Source organism: Cricetulus griseus, chromosome 4 (assembly GCF_003668045.3).
Source record: "Cricetulus griseus strain 17A/GY chromosome 4, alternate assembly CriGri-PICRH-1.0, whole genome shotgun sequence".
In the NCBI taxonomy this organism is placed as follows: Eukaryota; Metazoa; Chordata; class Mammalia; order Rodentia; family Cricetidae; genus Cricetulus; species Cricetulus griseus.
In genome coordinates this window covers 149,562,578-149,583,096 of record NC_048597.1, presented here as the reverse complement: position 1 = coordinate 149,583,096, position 20,519 = coordinate 149,562,578, and the positions used below count along the sequence as shown (strand labels likewise).

At 42.5% G+C, this 20,519-nt stretch overlaps 1 protein-coding gene across 2 annotated transcripts in view; it reads right to left on the bottom strand.

The window, feature by feature from the left end:
• Positions 1-20,519, bottom strand: part of Siae (sialic acid acetylesterase) — a 35,014-nt gene that overhangs the window by 9,751 nt on the left and 4,744 nt on the right. For both annotated transcript variants that reach the window (XM_027411830.2, XM_027411829.2), the window contains exons 3-7: positions 14,227-14,402; positions 8,933-9,071; positions 4,892-5,138; positions 3,451-3,560; positions 2,756-2,889 (exon numbers count right to left, since the gene is read on the bottom strand). In XM_027411830.2, coding sequence (XP_027267631.1) covers positions 2,756-2,889; positions 3,451-3,560; positions 4,892-5,138; positions 8,933-9,071; positions 14,227-14,402 — 806 coding nt within the window. The remainder of the gene's footprint in view (positions 1-2,755; positions 2,890-3,450; positions 3,561-4,891; positions 5,139-8,932; positions 9,072-14,226; positions 14,403-20,519) is intronic.

The window sequence follows — 20,519 nt, the reverse complement described above, 5'->3', positions numbered from 1 at the left end:
GTCTGGTTTCACAGAGGGCACTACTGTACACTGGCCACGTGGGGGCACCATCATACTCCACACCCAAATGAAATGCTTGTGTTTTTCCTAATCTGATGTACAGTGAAGCATGGTTCAGTCTCCCATGGTGCTTCTTACAAATACAGAGGCTAATGAAGACAGAGAACTGCCAAACAAAAAACCCACAAAACTGGTCACATTTGGAAGATGTTACAAATAACAGAGAAGTTTTCAATCTGTTCCTCCAAGGTCCTCTTAAAGCCCCAGCCTCCAGATCTTCTTTTTCTCATGCTTCCAGCCACCTCACTACCAGTTACTCGAGTACCCCACCATCTCTGGTCTCTTCCACAGGGCTCCAGGCCTGGATCTGTAACTGTGTTCTTCACCATTGGGTTACTTCAAGCTCCACACTTCATCCTTCCTAACAAGACAGCTACCCTTTCAGATGTACTGACTTCGTGCAAAAATAATCAATGCTAACATCCAGCACGTTTTCATACAGATCAAGTTATGCACAACTTAAAAAAAATGTTTGACAAATTGTTCAACATCACACAGCTCAGGTGTCATGGTGGGAGTTGGAATCCCAGGCATCTAACTCTAGACCCAGGCCCTAAAGCACTATGATGGGTTGTCACATTTGCTGTTTCCCTTTTAATTCACATACTTATCTAAATACATATGATAATATTACAAGTAATCAGCATATTTTTGTTGGTAATAAAGTTAAGGCTAAAGGGTAAGGGACTTCCAAAAACTAAAATCTAAGAGAAAAGACCAGATGCCATGTTTATAAGTGTCCAGTGCACATTTTCATTTGAGTTAGAGTCACCGTCGAAGAACAAAGTTCAAAGGCTGAGAGAAAAACAGTAATACAGAACTGGGTACAAATATAAAAAAGAAAATAATCAGTAAGCCATGTTAGGTGAAAGGAAGTCAACAAAACCTTTTCTCAAAAGCAATGAATGGTGGCTGGGGAAGTGGCTGTGTGAGTATAGTCTTCATGCCTCCAAAGCAGGAAGATCTGAGTTCAGATCCACAGAACCCACAGAAAGCCAGGCTCAGTAGCAAACATCTGTATTTCCACAACAAGAGAGGAAGCAGAGACAACAAAGCCCCCAGAAGCTTGTGGACCAGCTTGCCTGGTGTATAAGCATCGGGACCCTGTCTTACATTGCAAGGTGAGGAGTGGCACTTGTCCTCTGACTTCTGTATGCACACTGAGGAATACACACAAACACACACCACAACACAAACACACATACACATACACAAAAGGCTTCTCAAGGAGGGTAAGATAAAAAAAGACAAGGCACGACAGACAGAGGGTAATGAGAAGAAAGTATCTATGGTTCACAGGATGATATCTGAACCATGACAGTGGCCATCCCACTGATGGCTGGACCTTCTTTTCATAATACCTTAATTGTGTGATTTCCTAGTTCATTAAAGCCAGAACTACCACCCCAATAGGCATTAGACAGGCTGAGAACACACTTTTGATCAACTTGACCCACACGTTTACTCTTATCTAAAGGTGAAAGCAGAGTACTTCTGACTTGCTTCCTCTAACAGAAAGCATGGCTTCTTCTCATGACAATGTTTTCATTTTGTGTTGTAAGCCATTATTTAAAGAGTGCTAACCAGCTACATACTAGAAATACAAAACTGACCCCCAAAACTTATCCATCCATACAACCACATGTAAACAAAACAGGAGTGTAAGCGATTACTAAGAAATGTGTCATCTAGGAAAAGGGCATCTAAACCAGACTCTAAATAGTCACAAATGGTTTCCTAAAATCCAGGTTCAGAGTAACTAGGAAAATGTAAAAAAGAAAAATTGTTCAAACAAAGGGTATGTGTGATGCTTGGAAGTCAGAGAATATGGTAAATTCTAAATATCTACAAGATAATAGCAAATCAGGGAGACAGGGGGAAGTGAACATGGTTGGTTGATTGATCAGTTTGTAAGGAGGCCTAGTGAGGCAGCAAAGCCAGCCTTAGCCAGGAGCGGAAACGCTGGGCATGGGACCGTCCACACTCTCACACATAGTTGCTAAAGGTACACATTTACACTAAGTCATAATTTTAACAAGAAATGGGGATGTGGACAAAGCCTTTGTGGGGTATATCTTTTGAGCCAGCTGTTTTGTTTCTGGGAATTTATGCTATGGCAATAATTAAGCTACAACGAATTTGCTTTCAGGAAAATAACACAGCTTGTGAAAGCAAAATAAGAGAAACCACCTAGTTCCTGCCTGTTAAGAACTCATTTAAATATGTTCCAATGCATCCATACTTCAGAATAGTCTGTAATCATGACAAGTTATGTTGAAGAATATTGTTTATTGTCATGACAATGCTTAAATATGATATGAAGAAAACAAAAACTATACAAAAACAGAAGTATGCTTTTTTTCCTCTTGACTTCGCAATCATTTTAGCTTTATGGTGGTGGTGGTTGGGATTTTTTTGTTCCATTTTTGTTTGGGTGTTTGTTTCATCTTTTCAAGTTTTTCCAGTAAACTGGAATGCTTTTTATAATAAGAAATATTAGTTGTTTATTGACATTTTTAAATGTTAACCATCTCTTCAGTAAATTCACATGAATTAAGGGTTATATACAACTTGGAGTTATCGTACACCGTGAAAACAAAAGTGGGAAAACAAGTTCCTGGACAGAGATCTGCATAGCACACACCTTCCATGCACCACACACATGTCCATAAACAGCCTTCCTCTGAACACATACCTGGACAAACCCAAATGGAAAGAAACGCTCTGTCTGCTTCTGGGAGCCATCGTGGAAAGTCTGGCGCCAGTCATCAATGAGTGCAGGGAACATGCATGAATACAGGTCCCTGTTAAGATCCTCATTGGACTCCCCTGGAAAAAAAACAAAACAAAATTGTGAGAGGAGTTTGGTGTACATTTTTAAAATGCCCTACTCTTCTTCTTTCCCATCCACACCCTGAGGTAGTGGTCTTGGAACTCTCTAGACTGGCATCATCACTTGCTGTGGCCAGAGGCATCAGCAAGCATGACGCAAGCAGAAGCTTCAAAAGAGCCTCAGCTTTGGGTGTGGCTCTCCCTATGTTCCAGAAATCTGGGACTATATGGAAAAGAAATATAAGTGTGGGCTAATCTGCTAAAGGACGGGCCACCTGAGAATCAAAATGCCCAGCATACAGTCCCCAGTCAATAGTTATGAGAGACAGGCCATCCTAGGTCCTCTGGCCAACAGATAACTTAGCAGGTAGGTAAGGACAAATAAGAGACCCCAGACAAAACTAGCTGAAGCATCATAGACAGGAGAACCACTCTAACACAGAGAAGAAAGAGCTAAATGAAAGTATAAACTCACTGGGCTTTGAAGCCATTAACTTCTTGGAGCACTTTGCTACACTGCAAAAGCTAACTGACACAATGAAGAAAGGGCAAGCTTACCCTGGTACCATATCACCCCTTTCAAAGTCATTTTTTGCAGTGGATGGATCATGGCATTCCAGAGGACAGAGTGTGTTGCAGGTCCAGTCACAGACGGTGGTAGAGTAAAACTGAAATCAGCAAGATGAACAAGGCCACCAGATCACAAGACAGTCAGCCTACCCACTTGTTCACTTGGACAAACCTCAGATGAAAACAGCACAGAGGAATCCAGTCGATTGCATTTCACTTGAAAGCATGGGAACTGTCTTGGAATTCTACCTCCAGGCTCTTCTGAGTCAGTTCTGTGTGAGTCCACAGTGAGCCATGACAGTTTCCAGATTAGGCCATTGAGGTGAGAGGGAGGGATGATTTACAGGCAATAAATGCAGCCAACTGCTACTCAGTAGACAGATGCTTAGACTGGCTTAAGTGTTTGGCTTTTGTGAGCAATGTCAGGATTATCTTCCATATAGCTAAACCCATGTATACATGCTTAATTCTTTTTGCAAGAGAAATTCCCTGCAACGTCATTATTGAATCAAAAAGAATTTTTTTAAAAAAAAAATTTGGATATGGTCCCAAATTTCTCTGTGGAATAGGTATATGGACTTGACTTTGCAGGAGCTCTACATGAGAATCCTCACTTTTCCAGGCCATTTGCGTTTCACTCCCACTCCTCAGAGATCTGAAGAAGCTGGCTTTAAACCCCAGCACATGGTAGATAAGACTCCCCCTCCTACTCTACTAAAGGCCATTCTTTTTGTCCACACTTAATGTCTCCACCCCACCCACACCCTGTATCCAAATATCCAAACTGTACTAAGAGAAAGCTCTTCTCCTCCCAGAAGCCTTCCCGGAGTGAATGGGAGAGACAGTGCTCATGAAAGTGGGGTACATACCAATCATCTCCACTTGCAGTTTTGATTTTGGTTTTGGTTTTTTGTTTTGTTTTGAACTAACTCATTCTTTCTCTCTCCAAATATTCTTCCACCCAACTTTTCCCAAGCAAGCTTGCATACTCTGCACACTACTATATTTTTAAATACATATTTAGACATTCCTTCCTGTCTAGCTGTTTACTCTTGAGCATAAGAGCACTGTGGCCAGGAGGAACCCAGGCACTGGGGGCCAGATTAGTCTAATTACTAGCCCTATCCACAGGCTAGTTATTGATCCTCTGTAGGACTCGGTGTCTTTAACCATGGAACATCAGCAGTATGGACATTTGGGAGGCACTTCAAGAACCAGACGAACTAGAGCGTGTAAGAGCCTACCTAGTACAGTACCCTCCCTACTTAAGCTGTCAGCAAGGACTTAGCTAGTGCTGGTACTAGGTAAAATGTTCTGAATCCCCCCTCTTGACATGTACCCAGATAGCTACAGTGTTCCTGACAACAGCATGTGCCCTGTTGTCACTCCATACACTCAGGACAAATGTGGACATTCAACGTACACTTACCTCCCCAAAGGACACAAGGACCCCTCACTCTTACACTCACTCCTCGTGGTCTGAAGAATTCTTTCATTGCTTGTATTAGGGACTCCACAGGATTTCAGTGCCCTTTTAGATGACCAGGCTTCAATGGGTGTCCCACCCCAACTGGAGGAGACCAGCCCAATGGGATATTGCAGATTATCATACAGGTAACGGCCAAAGAGCCAGCACACTGCTGACATATAAGTGTAATTTCCATTGCCCAGGTTTCCTGTGCAGAGAAATAGTTACAGTGAAAGGCATGAGAAAAACAAAAGAATACAAACTGGAGCTGTTAGATCAGTCAAGGTGAGAGCAGTGGGCATCAGCTAGCCCCAAACTCCTTTCTTAGACTCTCAGAAGCAGGGTAAGATGAGGGGCAGAGACAAGATACAGCCCAAGATGAACCTTAGCTTCCAAAGCTCCCAGAGAGGAATCTTCCCCCCACGGGCAGGGGCAGATCTACAGTAACAAAGACAGTTTCTCTTGATTGCTCTTCAGTTTGTTTGTTTGTTTGTTTTTTCAGTTACTCAAAATGTCTTTTCCCATAACAAGGAAATAAGAGCTTTCAGCCTGGCATGAAGGCAAATGGAAACAATTGTGTTGCATTTATGTGATCAGAGAACCAAAACTCTCAGCAGGTTTTGAGGTACCCTAGACCCTCAAGCACCTTGGAATCCAGGAATATTTATTCATCCTCCTCAGAAGGTAAGTGGTCCAAAAAATCATCAGGTCCCTTTTCCAAGTCCCCTGCCTGCCATTCCTCTTGTCCAGCTATTCGTGTAAGGCAAGCAGCCAGTAGGGAGAGATGAGCTGTATTTTTTTCCTGGGTGATTTTATGGCCAATCCCATGACTAAAGTAATGAAGATATTGACACCTAAGTGCTGAGAAACCCAGCAGAAAAGGAAGACACAGAAGCCATTACCAGCTTTGCTCTTTCACCAGTCAAATCTATTTTATCTGTTCATATTGCACAGTAACCAACAGAAGCTGGGATATGTGAGCTCCATAGTAGAGGAAGCTGATGAGGGGAGAGGGCATGCAAAGCACCCAGCCACAGGATTGAATCAAATCAGTATGTAGGAAATCCTACCATAGATGAGGCACTGGTTCAGTACTGTAAAGGACCCAACCCGAGAACTGATGGTGCAAAAACAGAAACTCATATCACTTTCAGATGAATTAGAATTAATTGAGTACCTACTATGTGCCAGGAGCTACACAGCGGTTGAGACACAGCAGCAATGAAAGAGTTGCAAAGAACATCGCCTAAGTTCTAAAGCTTACTGAATGCATCAAGGGATTGGCTAAAGTGGCAAAATACAGTGTGGTAAGAGATACAAAGAAGTTTTAGGCAGAGTTAACAACAAAGAAAAAACATTAAATGAAATAAAGTTCATAAGAATCCTGGTTCAGGGGCTTCTGAGGTAGCTCAGCCGTTAAGAGCACTAGCTGATCTTCTAGAGGACCCAGGTTCAATTCCCAGTGCCCACATGGCAGCTCACTCTTGTCTGTAACTCCAGTTCCAGGGCTTCTGACACCCTCACACAGACATGCATGCAGGCAAAACACCAATGAACATAAAATGAAGTATATTTTTTAAAGCCTTGTTTAGACTGACTTCCTCCCTCTCTGTGCAACCCCACCAAGTCACTTCCTGCAATAATCCTTTCAGCGTTCCCTCTATTGTGGTCTAAATGACATTAGCCTCCATAGGAGTGTCTATCTGAATGTTTAGTCATCAGTTTGACAAAGATTAAGAGATGGGCAGTGGTGGTGCACACCTTTAATCCCAGCACTCGGGAGGCAGAGGCAGGTGGATCTCTGTGAGTTCAAGGCCAGACTGGGTTTACACAGAGAAAACCTATATCGAAAAACCAAAATAACAACGAAGAGTAACAGGAGATGTAACTTTGTTGGGGGTGTGTCACTGAGAGTGGACTTTGAGGTTTCAAAAGCCCACACCAAACTCATTCTCATTCTCTCCCTCCCTCCCTCCCTCTTCTTCCCTCCCTCCCCCCATCCAAATCAGATCAAATTTTCTTCAATGCAGTCAGAGGGATGTTGGAAGAGAAAAAAAAGGAGAAATTGTAAATCTAAGAGACACCTGGACCACTCTGCCCTTCTCACCCACCCCCCTGAGAGCAGCATTGCCTCCTTCAGGTTGCTACTGAGATGCCATTTAGCTCAGGTGACCTCCGTGGCTCTCTGATTGCAAACACTACTGTATTCCAATCCCACTTTCCTTGTCAGTTCCCTTTTCTGATGGGACTGATTTGCTTATTTTGTCCCCACCATCATACCTGACCCATGCTATCAGAATCTATTCTGTCTTGTGGTCTGAGGTATCATATACTATCCAAACTGGGATTTGGATAACATGTAGCAAGAGCCCTTTGAGCAAAGGGTTCATCCAAACATCTCCTGAATCTACTCAGTTCTGAAATTCTCTCAACAGCAGAATCCCAATACTGTGAGAATAGATAGCATCCCACACTTGGCATTTTTATCATAATTGTTTATTCCTTAATGGTGTGTGTGTCTGTGTGTGTGTGTGTGTGTGAGAGAGAGAGAGAGAGAGAGAGAGAGAGAGAGAGAGAGAGAGAGAGAGAGAGAGAGAGATTAGGGTTAGTTTTACCCTCCCACCATGTTGGTCCTAGGGATCAAACTCAGGTTGTCAGGCACATAAAGAATCACTTATACCCACTGAGTCATGTCCACAGCCCCTAAGCATCAGACAGTATGTAATTTACTAATTACTGGCTTCCTCTAAATTTTCACAGTAGACTGTAAGCACATGAGGTCAAGTGTCTTTACCTGTGCCATTCACTGCTACACTCAAAGCACTTAAAACAGTACCTAGCATATAGCGGGCACTCAGGGGTTTGGTGAATATACTCACACTTGAAAAAGAAGGAAAAGATAAAGTCTCTGAGGTAAAGCATATGCAGAGTAAAAAAGAAAGGGCCTAGAAAGAACACAGAGATGTCATTTGAAAGGAAGGATTAAAGAAGCAATGAATGGGGAGTGGGGCTAGAAAGAATTACCACACAGGTTAGGAATATGCAGAGGCTAAGAGAAGTGGGCAACAGTACCAAGTGTTGCAGAGGTCACTGAGTTTATAATGAGAGAAGTAACCCTGAGGTGAACAAATTGTTGAGACAGAAGAACCAGATTGGAGGACTAAAGAGTGAGCTGTGTTGCTGGGCCATGGTGGCACACACCTTTAGTCCCAGCACTCGGGAGGCAGAGGCAGGTAAGGGGCGATCTCGGAGTTCAAGGCCAGGCTGGGCTACAAAGGGAGTTCAAGGGCAACCAGGGCTCCACAGAGAAACCCTATCTGGAAAAAGCAAAAAGCAAAACAAAACAAAACAAAAAAAAAAGAGTGAAACATGTCAAGGCAGTGAAAAGAATGAAAACAAAAGATACTATAGAAAGTACAAAGCAACAGAAAGCAGTGCAGCTTCATGAGAAGGATGTGGGTTGCCTTTGGCCTTGTTCTGTTTTGTGAGAATAAAGAACAAGTCTAAACCCTTGGAGCAGGAACTGCCTGTCTGTCATACTCTGTGTCCTTGGACTAGTGCAGAGCTTGTGGCGGAGGAGACAGAGATAGGAATGGAGAGAAAGGCAGGATAAAACCTGATGAAAGAAGGCTCTAGAGGAAGCCGGCTGGAGCAGATCCAGACTCACTCTGAAAGGACATCAGTAAGTTGTCCTCAGACACAGGCATGTGGTGGGGGAATAGGGAGAGTTACCATGATGGAGGAAGACGCTGGCCCACCTCCTGTTGAACAGCATCGGTACTGTTCTAAAGTAAAAGGAAAAAAAACCCTTTCCTGAACACCAGGGGAAGACTCAGAGTGGATACTTGAGAAGAAACATGAAACCATGATCACCAGGAATGGGATGGAGTCCCAGTAGGAATAAAAGGCTAGTTCTGTAACAACAAGCAGAACAAAATTGGGGGTTCTGCTTAAGTCACTAACCCATTCCCTAGAGACGTGCAGGTTGAAGCACTCACATACCTGCAGTGGGCCTGGACCATGACAGGTCAACCTTATCAAGGTCCTCCAGCTCCTCCTCTGCCTGGACAAGGGAGGCAGAGAAGATGCGCACAGACTGGTAGGCAGCAGCAACAGCCAACTCCTTCGAGGCGTTGAAGATCTAGAAAGATCAAAGAGTCAGTTAACCTGATAGATGGCAAACTGGCTTGTAGCTTCTCAGTTAACACTCCTTCCAGTCCTCTGAGCTCCTTCTGACACTTGGATATACTAAGACTAGATAAATAACCAAATCACTGATGGGCTGGACCAAAACACCTGGATCCATTCTGACCAACAGAGACCATGATGAATTACGTTCCAGAACATAGTTCACTAACAATGAAACCTGATAGCCTCCACAGCAAGTCTATACTGGACAAGGAGCGCTGTGTAGGGATGAGGCTAAAGAACACTATGGATTACATCATTATATCTCCCCCCCCCATGGTTCTGGGGGCTAGACCTAGGGCCTAGTGCATGCCAGCTAAACCTATCACCAAGCTACCCCTCCTAGCCCATAGATTATTCTAATCTGAAACTAAAGGGCTTGTTTCCTCTAGTAACTGATATCTGACGACACAAAGCATCTGAATTAATTTCTTTTAATGATGGTGTTTAGGGAGTGTCTGTGGAGACAACAGAGACCATGACTTATATAATCTATATACCATAAAAATTTTAAAAAAGACTGACAGCAGCTCCTGTTTTTGCTAATTTCTAGGTTTCTTCTGTGTCCCTTTCATAACCTCTCAGCCACAATTTGTAAAACCTGTCTGTTCTTTTTCTTGTTTAAACTTAAAAGATCTTGAAAAAAATTAAAAAAAAAAAAACAGATTACAGAGAAACACACCTGAGAAATGACTATGGAAACTAGGTTTTCTCATCTTCGTCCTGGCAAGTAAGTCACTAAGGAAAAGGCTACCAAGAGAGGAAATCTGAAAAGTGCTGCCCAGGGGAAGGTTCAGGAGAGTCCCAAGGAACTAAAAAAAGAAATGTGTCTACCCAAAGATACCGCATTTCCCCAAACCACTTCACAAACCCTCATGGCACAGTGATCTGGTGTTACTCTGGGCAAGACTGTGCACACCATGTTGAGTGACTTACTCATTAGGCCTGTTAAGCCTCATTCCTCTACATCTTAGGGGCACCCTATTTCCTTCCATCTTGGTCTCTTGCACTGTTGTTGGGTTATTGTTTTGGGTTTTGTCTTAGGTTTCTATTGCTGTGATGAAACACAATGACCAAAAAGCAAGTTCTTATAGAACCCAGGACCAGCAGCCCAGGAATGGCATCACCCACCAAGGGCTGAGCCCTCCCCCATTGATGACTAAATGAGAAAATGCCTTACAGATGGATCTCAAGGCAACATTTCCTCAGCTGAGGCTCCTTCCTCTGATGACTCTAGCTTATGTCAAGTTGACACACAAAACCAGCCAGTACAGGGTTTTGTTGTTGTTTCCTCTATTTTAGAAAGAATAGATGGCAGTATCTTGGTTTGCTTTTGTACATGTTTGCTCTTGAGCCCTCTCCATCCCCCAGAGCAGTCCAGCTTCTCCCAAAACAAAGGACCAACAGGATCATCAGGAAGGCCAGTTACCGCTCGCCTCAGGGAGCAGGCTCTCCAGCTGAGTCCGGCTGCCACAGCATGGCAGGAGAGGCCAGGGTACTTTGCATTGGCCTCCAGCCACAGATACAGCAGCTGCTTCACTTTCTCTCCCACCCACTACAGAGAATACAGCTGGCCTTCCAGCCCACGGTCCAGGAGAAGGGAAAGGCTAAAGCAGCCCCCAAACATCTCATTGAAAAATGCTCCCCTAGAATCATCTTTGAGTTGACCACTGTGCTGCCTGCAGCCAACAACATAACTAGATACAAAGGAATTGCTCTTGGGTCACTGTGGGAGCCATAGCCTGATGTGCCTTCTGGGTGGCAGCAACTCCAGCCTGTCGAGGTCTCTATACTCAGGACAGACATTACACATGGTCTCAGGAAAATTCCATGGAAGTCCTGATCTGTCTTCAAGATCTTACCTAGCAGGATTAATGGAAAACAGATAGCAATGAGAAACAAGCTGATGTGCTCACAGTGTACTTTGGCAAGGAAATTATTTTTCAGCAGTAAGTACCTGTAAAAAGTCACCTCCTTTGAAATTCAGTTCTGCACTGAGCACGAAGCATCGTATGTTGCTTCCATGGAAACAGTGGATGAAGCTGCTTTCATTCTTTCCACCCACACTGGCTTCCGAACTGCCTTGGAACGCAAGCAGCTCATAGCAATGAGACTCCAGCTTGGGGAAGCGGGATGGGAGAGCATGCTACTTGTCTTTCAGCCCCATTGCTGAGTCTGCCTAAGTAGTGCCAGGGCAGTGGAGTCAGAGTGCCTGGCATTCTCCTGTATTGTTACCAGCCCATGGAACTGGATCCAAAACATTAGCTGGAAGGCTTCCAGCTTTTCTCATATTTGCCAGAACTGGAAAGCCGAGTGTTAGCATAAATGGGGGTGGGGAAAATTCCTGCTGTACCTGGTGACAATTATGTCTGAAATTGGCCCCCTTTCTCAATCCCACTGCCTTTTTGATGGAAGCATTTCCTCTGGGATATTGGCAGCAAATTTAGGAATAAAGAGATTTCAGGAAGATTTTCATTTAAATGACACTTGGTTTCCCTGCTGATGAAAGGGAAGCTTTACTCCATCTGCTGAGATCAGACTTCATCTCATCAAACACCTCAGTGTAATTATTTCCCTACCAAGTATTTAAATGAGGATGTAAATGAATACCAAGGTATTTGAAGTCATTACCGCTGCCTGGGCTGAGGGAGAGCACCGCTGTCTCTCCAGGGACCAGACGGGTCCCCATCAAAGCAGCTGCTCACCAGTGTTCATTTTGTAACCTTTATACCACATTCTTGAATTAATGAAGACACGTCAAGAATCTATTTCCCTCAGAGGCTCTAAGCATGGGGTCTGAGAGGGGGAACAAGACATGTGTGTGAGTGTGTATGTGAATGTGAGCAAATGTAAACGTGTGTGCATGCCCACACTCACACATGTGGTGGACAGACATCTAGTAACTGACAGAAGAATTTGGAGATTGAGAACCTTGTTTCACTTCTACTATATCATTTCCAAGGCTGAAGTAATAACAGTATATAAGCCATCCACCACACTGCTAAGAGTGTGCTATTGGAATGTGGTACCCATCCCTCTCTTCTGTATATTTAATTTCTCTATATGTAAATAAGAAAGAGAGGAGTGCCAAGTGATTGAAAATTTGGGCTTCTTGTCTGATACTGGCCATCTTTTCCTGAGCCTCACTAGAAATATCTGAGTCTTAAGACCTACCCTGAGGTGGCAGATGAACATTTAGACTTTTCTCCATTTATAAACATCTCACTCGGTGTTATAAATAACATTCAGCTTTAAAATTCCTTTTTACCCTAACAACAAGATGGGCATACAATCTGCCATTTCCTTCTTTGAATGTGAAGAGGGGTAGGTTATAGTGAGAATCTTACCTCCTCAAAAAGGCACATGGAGGGAGGAAAGGGAAGAGAGACAGACCCTGTGCTCGTGTGCTTATGTGCATTGGGAATCTGTACAGAGAAAGGAGCAAAAGCATAAAGGGGAGCCATGTAATGCATCCTTCCTATCAAAAAACAAGGTTCTGCAAACTGGTAAAAGACTGGAGAATGTGGTTTTTGGTATTATCATACCTAAAATGCTGCCTTGCAAACTAGATGCACCAGAGAAACAGAGAGAGAGAGACAGAGAGACAGGGAGGGAGGAGGGAGGGGAGGGAGGGAGGGAGGGAGGGAGGGAGGGAGGGAGGGAGGAAGGGAGGCACACACAGAGAGAATTAACACATATACGTTTCAGATAGAATCCTCATTTCTGTCCCCCTCCATCTCAGAGCTCTCAGCCTTGAGTTAATTCAGAAGATGCTCAAGAGAAAATTCCAGGCAGAAAGAATGTGTTTACACTTAGCAATCAAGATCTGATTTAGCTTGACAGAAAATGGGATGGGATCCCTTGGCATAGTCTGCTATTGAGAAAGTTACTATATAGATACAAACAGATCTGGTCCATGCCTTTCTGTGAAAACACAGAAGTACAATTAAAGCATGAGAAAAGCACTGCTTTCTCTAATGACTTAACAGCCATTCCACTTCTGCACAAAACCATGCTTTCTATCAGGATAAAACTTCACATCTGTGTCCACTCAAACATGCCAACAAGGGCCAGGCCAAGTTCAGCTTAACAGGCATTTCAATTCAAAATACTTCCACACATTCAATTAAGGCAGGAAGAGTTCACAAAATACTGATTAGAAAAAAATTTATATACAAGAAGTTAGATTTTTTATTTAGTAAACATGGGTTAAATGGAGTAAATATGTCGTCAGTCTTTTTAATAGCATTGTTTCACAATAGGTTTTCTTAAAATGAATAATGAAGCTATAAAGAATAAACACTGTAGAAACAAGCCAGGTGGTGGTGGCACATGCCTTTAATCCCAGCACTTGGGAGGCAGAGGCCGGCAGATTTCTGAGTTCCAGGCCAGCCTGGTCTACAGAGCTAGTTCCAAGACAGCTACACAAAGAAACCCTGTCTCAAAGATAAATAAATAAATGTCTTAAAGTATATCGAAGTACTCTAATTTTTACTTTTTTAATGATTTGTTTTGTTTTATGTGCATTGGTGTTTTGCCTGCATGTGTATCTGTTGGATTTGCTGGAACAGGAGTTACAGACAGTTGTGAGCTGACAGTTGTGTAGGTGCTTGGAATTGAACCCAGGTCCTCTGGAAGCACAGCCAGTGCTCTTAACCACTGAGTCATCTCTCCATCTAGTTTATACTTTTATCAAAGAGAGAACTGAAAGGAAAGCATAGCTTGGTTGTACAGATTCCTAAACCTCAAACTTAAATTTTATTTCTCAAAAACAAGGAAATGGATAGTCAAGAAAGGCAAGGTGGTATAAACAGGAACTCAGTTTGGAGGACAGAGCTAAGCATAGCAGTGACCTTTAACTTCTTCAAGGAGAAAACTGAGTACATAAGCACAATTAGTGCCAACCAGTAACTATCAATTTGATCCACAGCTTACTTGTTTAGGTTGCTCAATGAAATCATTTAATATGATTAGATCTTGCACATGATAAGCATTTAGTAAACAGAAACCGCCTTCCTTTTCCTTGTCACTTTTTTTCCTTTTCCCTCTCTTTCTCCTCCTTCCCATTATCATCAACATTTACTGTCAGCTGAGACTCTCCAAATTACCTGTAACACAGTCATCTTCATGTTACTCTGCCCACTGCACAGCCAGACATCTCCAAATAAGATATCGTGAATCCTCAGGGTGACATTCGTAATCCCAAAAGTCTGTTTTGCCATCACTTCATAGGGTCCCCCAGGCTTCATAGGATCCAGTACCACCACCCAGGTGTTGGAGTGGGCTGAAACAATAACAGACTCCAAGGAATTAGACATCCAACCACCTACAATGAAGCTAAACCCCGAACACACTCCATCTGTGGCTATGCCTAGCCTTGGTGACAAACTGTACTCAAAGCTATAGAGATTGGCCAAATTCCAGGCTGGGGGGATGGAGCTGTTGAGAACAGCAGCCCTTTTATCCTTAATCTGTACCAATCCTTCCTAATTTTTATCTAAGGTGTTTACAAGAAAAACTAGTTACCCAGTTATAATCCTAAATTAGGAGAGACAAAAATACACAGAGATAAAAATTCAAGGACCGTTAGTTAAAAAACAATTTTTTAAAAAAACCATAAAATAGAAATTCTCATTACACTATCCAACTGTCAATATTACCATAATCTAATTTTTCTGATTTACAGGGCACCCTGCACTAACTTGCAATTATCCAATCAAATGTGAGCACAGGCTAAGAACCATTTCTAACGTGAACCATCCCTTTACTAAGCAGGCTCACGGCTACCTCCTCCCACACTACTAACAAGTATTAAGCCTGCCAGTGGCACTGGGCTCTCCCATTAACATACAGATGCATGGAGAAACCGGCATATCAACAAGTATTGGGGAGCATATAAATTAATCTCTGTGAAGAAGACATTTTAACCTGCTCAGTTGAGCATTTCAGAATGACATACAAGACTTGAGGAGAAGCTATGAAACACGCTATTTTAGAAAGTCATAGCTTGCTCCCCAGAAACCACACCTTCCACACCCTTCTTCTCAGTCATTGGATTGCTGCTGTCATCGTCATACTCACGGATTTAAGGAAAATGTCTTCCAAATGGTAAAAGTATGCAAAAAAAAAAAAAAACAGCAAACATGGAAAAGGTAGAACAATGAAATCCAAACACAGAAAAGGCAGAGAAAGCAACATTTTAACATACAAATGTCAAACATGAACTGGTTTATCAGTTGCCACCAGATCAATCTAAATTCAAAGGGAAAGAAGGAAGAGATCTGGCAGCAGAGCATTGTGAAGTTATTCCCCTAACCTATAAGAAATAATTATATAAATACCATCCAAATACCTACTCCATGCTGGACACTGCCCAAAGCTCTCTCTAGCCAGAGGCAACTAAGCAGAAGCCGATGTCCAGATGCACACTGGAAAATTAGGAAAAACCAAAGCCATAAAAGGTTGCTTAGAATGCTGGAGGAAATGCCTAATGTTTGGCCCTCTGAAAAGCAAAAACAGCTGAGCTTGCCGCTCACCTCCAGGAGGTCATCTAAGCCCAGGATCACGTGCTCATTGTTGTATTTTTCTGACCAATAGCCAGGCATCAGCATATAAAAAGCATAATTCAACCTAAACCAGAAAAATCACTGTTTTGGAAACAGTGGGCAGCTAGTACAGATTGTGTCGCACAGGTGTGATGTGCTCCGTATGGCTCACACTTCTGAACAGGCAGACGTTCCAATCTGTCCTAATACAGGCTTGCCAAGGTCTTTCCAGGCTTCCTGCACTGACACATCTCCCTGAGGCTCTGTCCTCCTGACACCAACACTGCTCATTATGTGCTGGTGGGATCAACTGCCAGAAAACTCCACACAGGACTGTGTCTTAGGCTTCTACTATCACCCAAGCATTCCGAGGTATTAACTGGGTATTTTCCCTTAGCTTTTCAGCACACATGGATGGTGAACAAAAAACTCCTCTCCCCAGCACTTCCAACAAGTGTCAATGTCTATGGTGGTTTGAATAAGATTACCCCCTCATAGGCTCATATATTTGAATGCTCAGGGAGAGGCATTAGGTGTGGCCTTGTTGGAGGAATTGTGTCCCTGGGAGTGGGCTTTGGTGTTTCAAATGCTCAAGCCAGGCCCAGTAGCTCTCTCTTCCTGCTACTTGCCTATACAGATGTAGAACTCAGCTCCTTCTCCAGCACCATGTCTGCCTGTGAGCCACCATGCTTCCTTCCCGCCATGATGATATTGGACTAAACCTGTGAACCTGTAAGCCAACTCTACTTAAATGTTTTCCTTTAAAAGAATTGCCACAATCACAGTGTCTCGTCACAAAAGAAAGTCTAACTACGACAATGCCCAACAACAAAAAGATAGGAAGAAGAATTGGCAAAACAGCACCACCATCTCACTACTGCCAGAAAATGAATGGGCTACTGGTAGGGCCTACAACCTGAGGAAAACTGGTCCTGGAGTCTGAGCCCTGATCTCAACATCTTTTGTACCAGAGAACTTTGTCTTCAACTTCTCAAAAAGCCTCCTTCTTGGCTAGCTAGCCATCTTTAGGTTTCTAGTGTTTTTCCTCTCTCATTTAAGAAAAGAAGAAGCCCTGACACCATGTTGCATTGGGGGACAAAGCAGGAGAAACTTGGCATACTGCAGAGAATTCACTGATGAGCACACCCATTCGAGAGACCACTCACACACACTCCAGGATCTCTTCCTATGAGTACACTGTCTGCAGGACCTGAGATATCTTAGACCAAGGGTGGGATTCTAAAGTCAGAAGCCACCACACTTCACAAGAAGAATTAACCAGTCCTTGGATTGTCAGTTCCAAATAGGGTGGCTGATGGGGAGCAGGCCACAGGCCACTTAGGAGTTTTTACAAAGTATGTTAATCCATCAAGTATTCTAGGATGGGTCCAGACAGTAAATCTGAGCCAGCAAACATAATTCATGCAACATCCAATGGGCTTTCTGCTGGTTCTTGGCCATCTGAGCCACAGTTGCTCTGGTCTTGCCTTCTGGACAACAGTCATTTGCTACCTTGTTACCTCTTGTGCCAGTCCCAGCCCAGGATCCTCTAAGTTTTCATTTTCAATGCATTAAGACCTCTGCTTGCTAACGTTCTTCCTTTTACCATCTAGGAAGACTAATCAACCTCCTTGCTTCGTTGTACGGCTACTTAGCCTGCATACATTTGACGAAGCACTCCATCAAGCAAATGACAAAAATAAACTCCAACCTGGGCTACACTGAGAAAGAAGAAAGCCATGCAAATTGATGAGGGCTTTGTGTTTTCACATGTAACAGCATATCTAGCGACTTGCCCCTGACTACTGATCTGAATATTACAGCCAAGGTCATATGCAAAGAAAGAGCTTTTTTTCTTTTCTCTCCATCTTCCCCAGGTAACTCCAGCCTCAGGATGGAAACCACAATCAAAAGGACAAAATGAAAATAATTTGTGTAGAGACATGATTAATCATAAAGTATTTTCTTCTTTACTAATCCACATCAAATGTTAGTGATTTTTCAGATTATTGTGCCCAATACCAAGAAGGAAGGCAGGATACCCAAGGAAGGCCTTTATCTTCCCAAGAGAAAACCTAGGGCTAAAAGAAACAGCTGTCTTCGCTTCTCGACACAGAACTCTCAGCTGCAACATGACCCTGTGGCTTTTAAATGTAGCTCAAAGGTGAAGAAGACCTTACTTACCTAAACCATCCCTTACTACCTACATTTAATCTGTAGCTTAAAATTCAAGTTTACCATCACCAAGTAAGAACAAAATAAAAACTAAACACTTTAGGTCAATAAAATTGCTTATGAAAAGTACATAAACTATAGCATATTGTGGCAGACATACCTTAAAATGGGTTCTAAAGTTACAGGCTTGTATTATCCTCTCCCCTCCAGAGAAAACAGAATCTGGGACTCAATTTCAACCAATAGTTCTACAGCAGAGGAGAGGTGAAATGTCCCTCTTGAGACAAGGTTATAGTATATGAAGGAGGAAAGTCTATCTCATCTCAGTCAGAATGGCCATCATTAAGAAAACAAATGACGAAGTCGGGCAGTGGTGGCGCACGCCTTTAATCCCAGCACTTGGGAGACAGAGGCAGGAGGATCTCTGTGAGTTTGAGACCAGCCTGGTCTACAAGAGCTAGTTCCAGGACAGCCTCCAAAGCCACAGAGAAACCCTGTCTCAAAAAAAACAAAAAGAAAAAAAAAAGAAAGAAAGAAAGAAAGAAAGAAAGAAAGAAAGAAAACAAACAAATGACAACAAATGCTGGTAAGAAATCTTTATGGACTACTAATGAAAATATAAACTGATTAAGTATCTATGAAAATAATATGCTCTAGTCAGGCGATGGTGGTGCACACTTTTAATCCTAGTACTCGGGAGGCAGAGGCAGAGGCAGAGGCAGGTGAATCTCGGAATTTGAGGCCAGTCTAGTTCTCAGTGAGTTGCAGGACAGCCAGGGCTACACAGAGAAACAAGAAAAAGAAAAGAAAGAAAGAAAAAAGAAAAGAGAATTAATATGCACAAAAAACCAAAAGTAGAATGGCCATGTGCTCTAACTTTACCTGCCAGTAAGTTCCAGGGTATATACCTAAAAGAAGATGAATTGGCATATCACAGAGATAAACTTGTACCTCTGTGTTTCTGAGGCAGTATTCACAATAGCCAAGATAAGAAATCAGCCAAGATACCATCAATAGATGAAGAAAAAAATGTACTATGTACCTATATACAATGGATTTTTATCCAGACATAAAAAAGAATGTAATTATGTCATTTGTAAGAAAATGGATAAAATTGGAAAGCATCATATTAAGCAAAATAAGCCAGACAAGGACAAATAATCTAGATTTAAATAAAATATATTTAACATAGTAACTAAGTATGTATACATACATATATTTATATGAGACATGAAAGCAGAATCGACTATTTGAAGGTAGAAAGGACACAAGCAGTTAGAGGCAGGGGATGGAAAATGGGTGGGGGAGTGAATATGAGCAAAATGCAATGATATGTATGTATAAAATGCCAATAATTAAACCCATTGTTTCATATGCTTTCAAAAAGTAAATGGAGATATAGCTCAGTTGATAGAGTACTTGCCTAGTATGTACACAGCTCCAGATTCACTCCCCACAACTACATAAACCAGGTGTGGTGGTTCATGCTTACAATCCCATCCTTTAGGACAGTGATTCTCAACCTTCTAAATGCTGCAACCCTTTAATACAATTCCTTATGTCATGAACCCCAACCATAAAATTATTTTTGTTGCTACTTCATAATTGTAATTTTGCTACTGTGATGAATCATAATGTAAATATCAGATATTTCTGATGGTCTTAGTTGACCCCTGTGAAAGGGTCAACCCCCAAAGTGGTCACAACCCACAGGTTGCTGCTTTAAGACATATAAGTAGAAGGACCAGAAATAACACATTTGAGGACAGACTAGGCAGAAATCACAGACAGTCTCAGAATTCATCACTTTCAATATATCTCATAAATCACAGAAGGACCGGAGAGATGGCTCAGCAGTTAAAGTTGCCTGCTGCTCATGTAGAGGATCTGAGCTTGGTTCCCAGAATCCACTCTTACACTTCTTTATCCCTTCCACAGAGACTCCTTTATTCTCCCCTTGAACTCTTGTCCTCACAGCCATACTCCCAAGTCAAGCCCTCATCATGTATATCTGCATGGCATAAGAGCCTGCTAACAGCTCTACCAACCCTATCTGATGGTTGTCAAATGCTTTCTATCTGCTTGTGTACTTTTATTGCTTAAAACCTATAGATCCAGGATTTATGTGCTGTAGCGAAGACAAGCCTCCATACTGCCCCATCTCCTGTCATTGACCACCAGTCACTTAGCCCAGTATTCTAGACCATTATACTTGGATGGCACATCTCCGGTGTTACACATGTACTCCTACCTCTGCCTATATCCAGGATGCTCCTGCTACTGAATTTGTGCCTCCTCTTTCAAGACCAGTCTTAAACTAAGTTCATTAACCTACTTCCATGCTAAGCTCCCACACACATTGTCCTTCCTTACTGTGGCACATTATCTCACATAGCTATAAGTGTTCTTCATTTTCCTGCTTCCTCTAGCCTTAGGCTTCATTAAGGGAGAAGCTAAATCAGTTTTATGCATCATTTTATCACCAGTACCTAGCACAGTATCTGGCGCACAGTAACTATTCAATAAATATTTGAAAATCTGAGTAAATAATAGTAACAGTAACAATAATGACCATGCAAGTTAATGGGCCAAGCACTGTTCCAACTACTTTATATGTGTTTACTCAATTATTCCTCGTTGTAATCCATTAAGAATTAATACCACCTCTACTTTATACATGG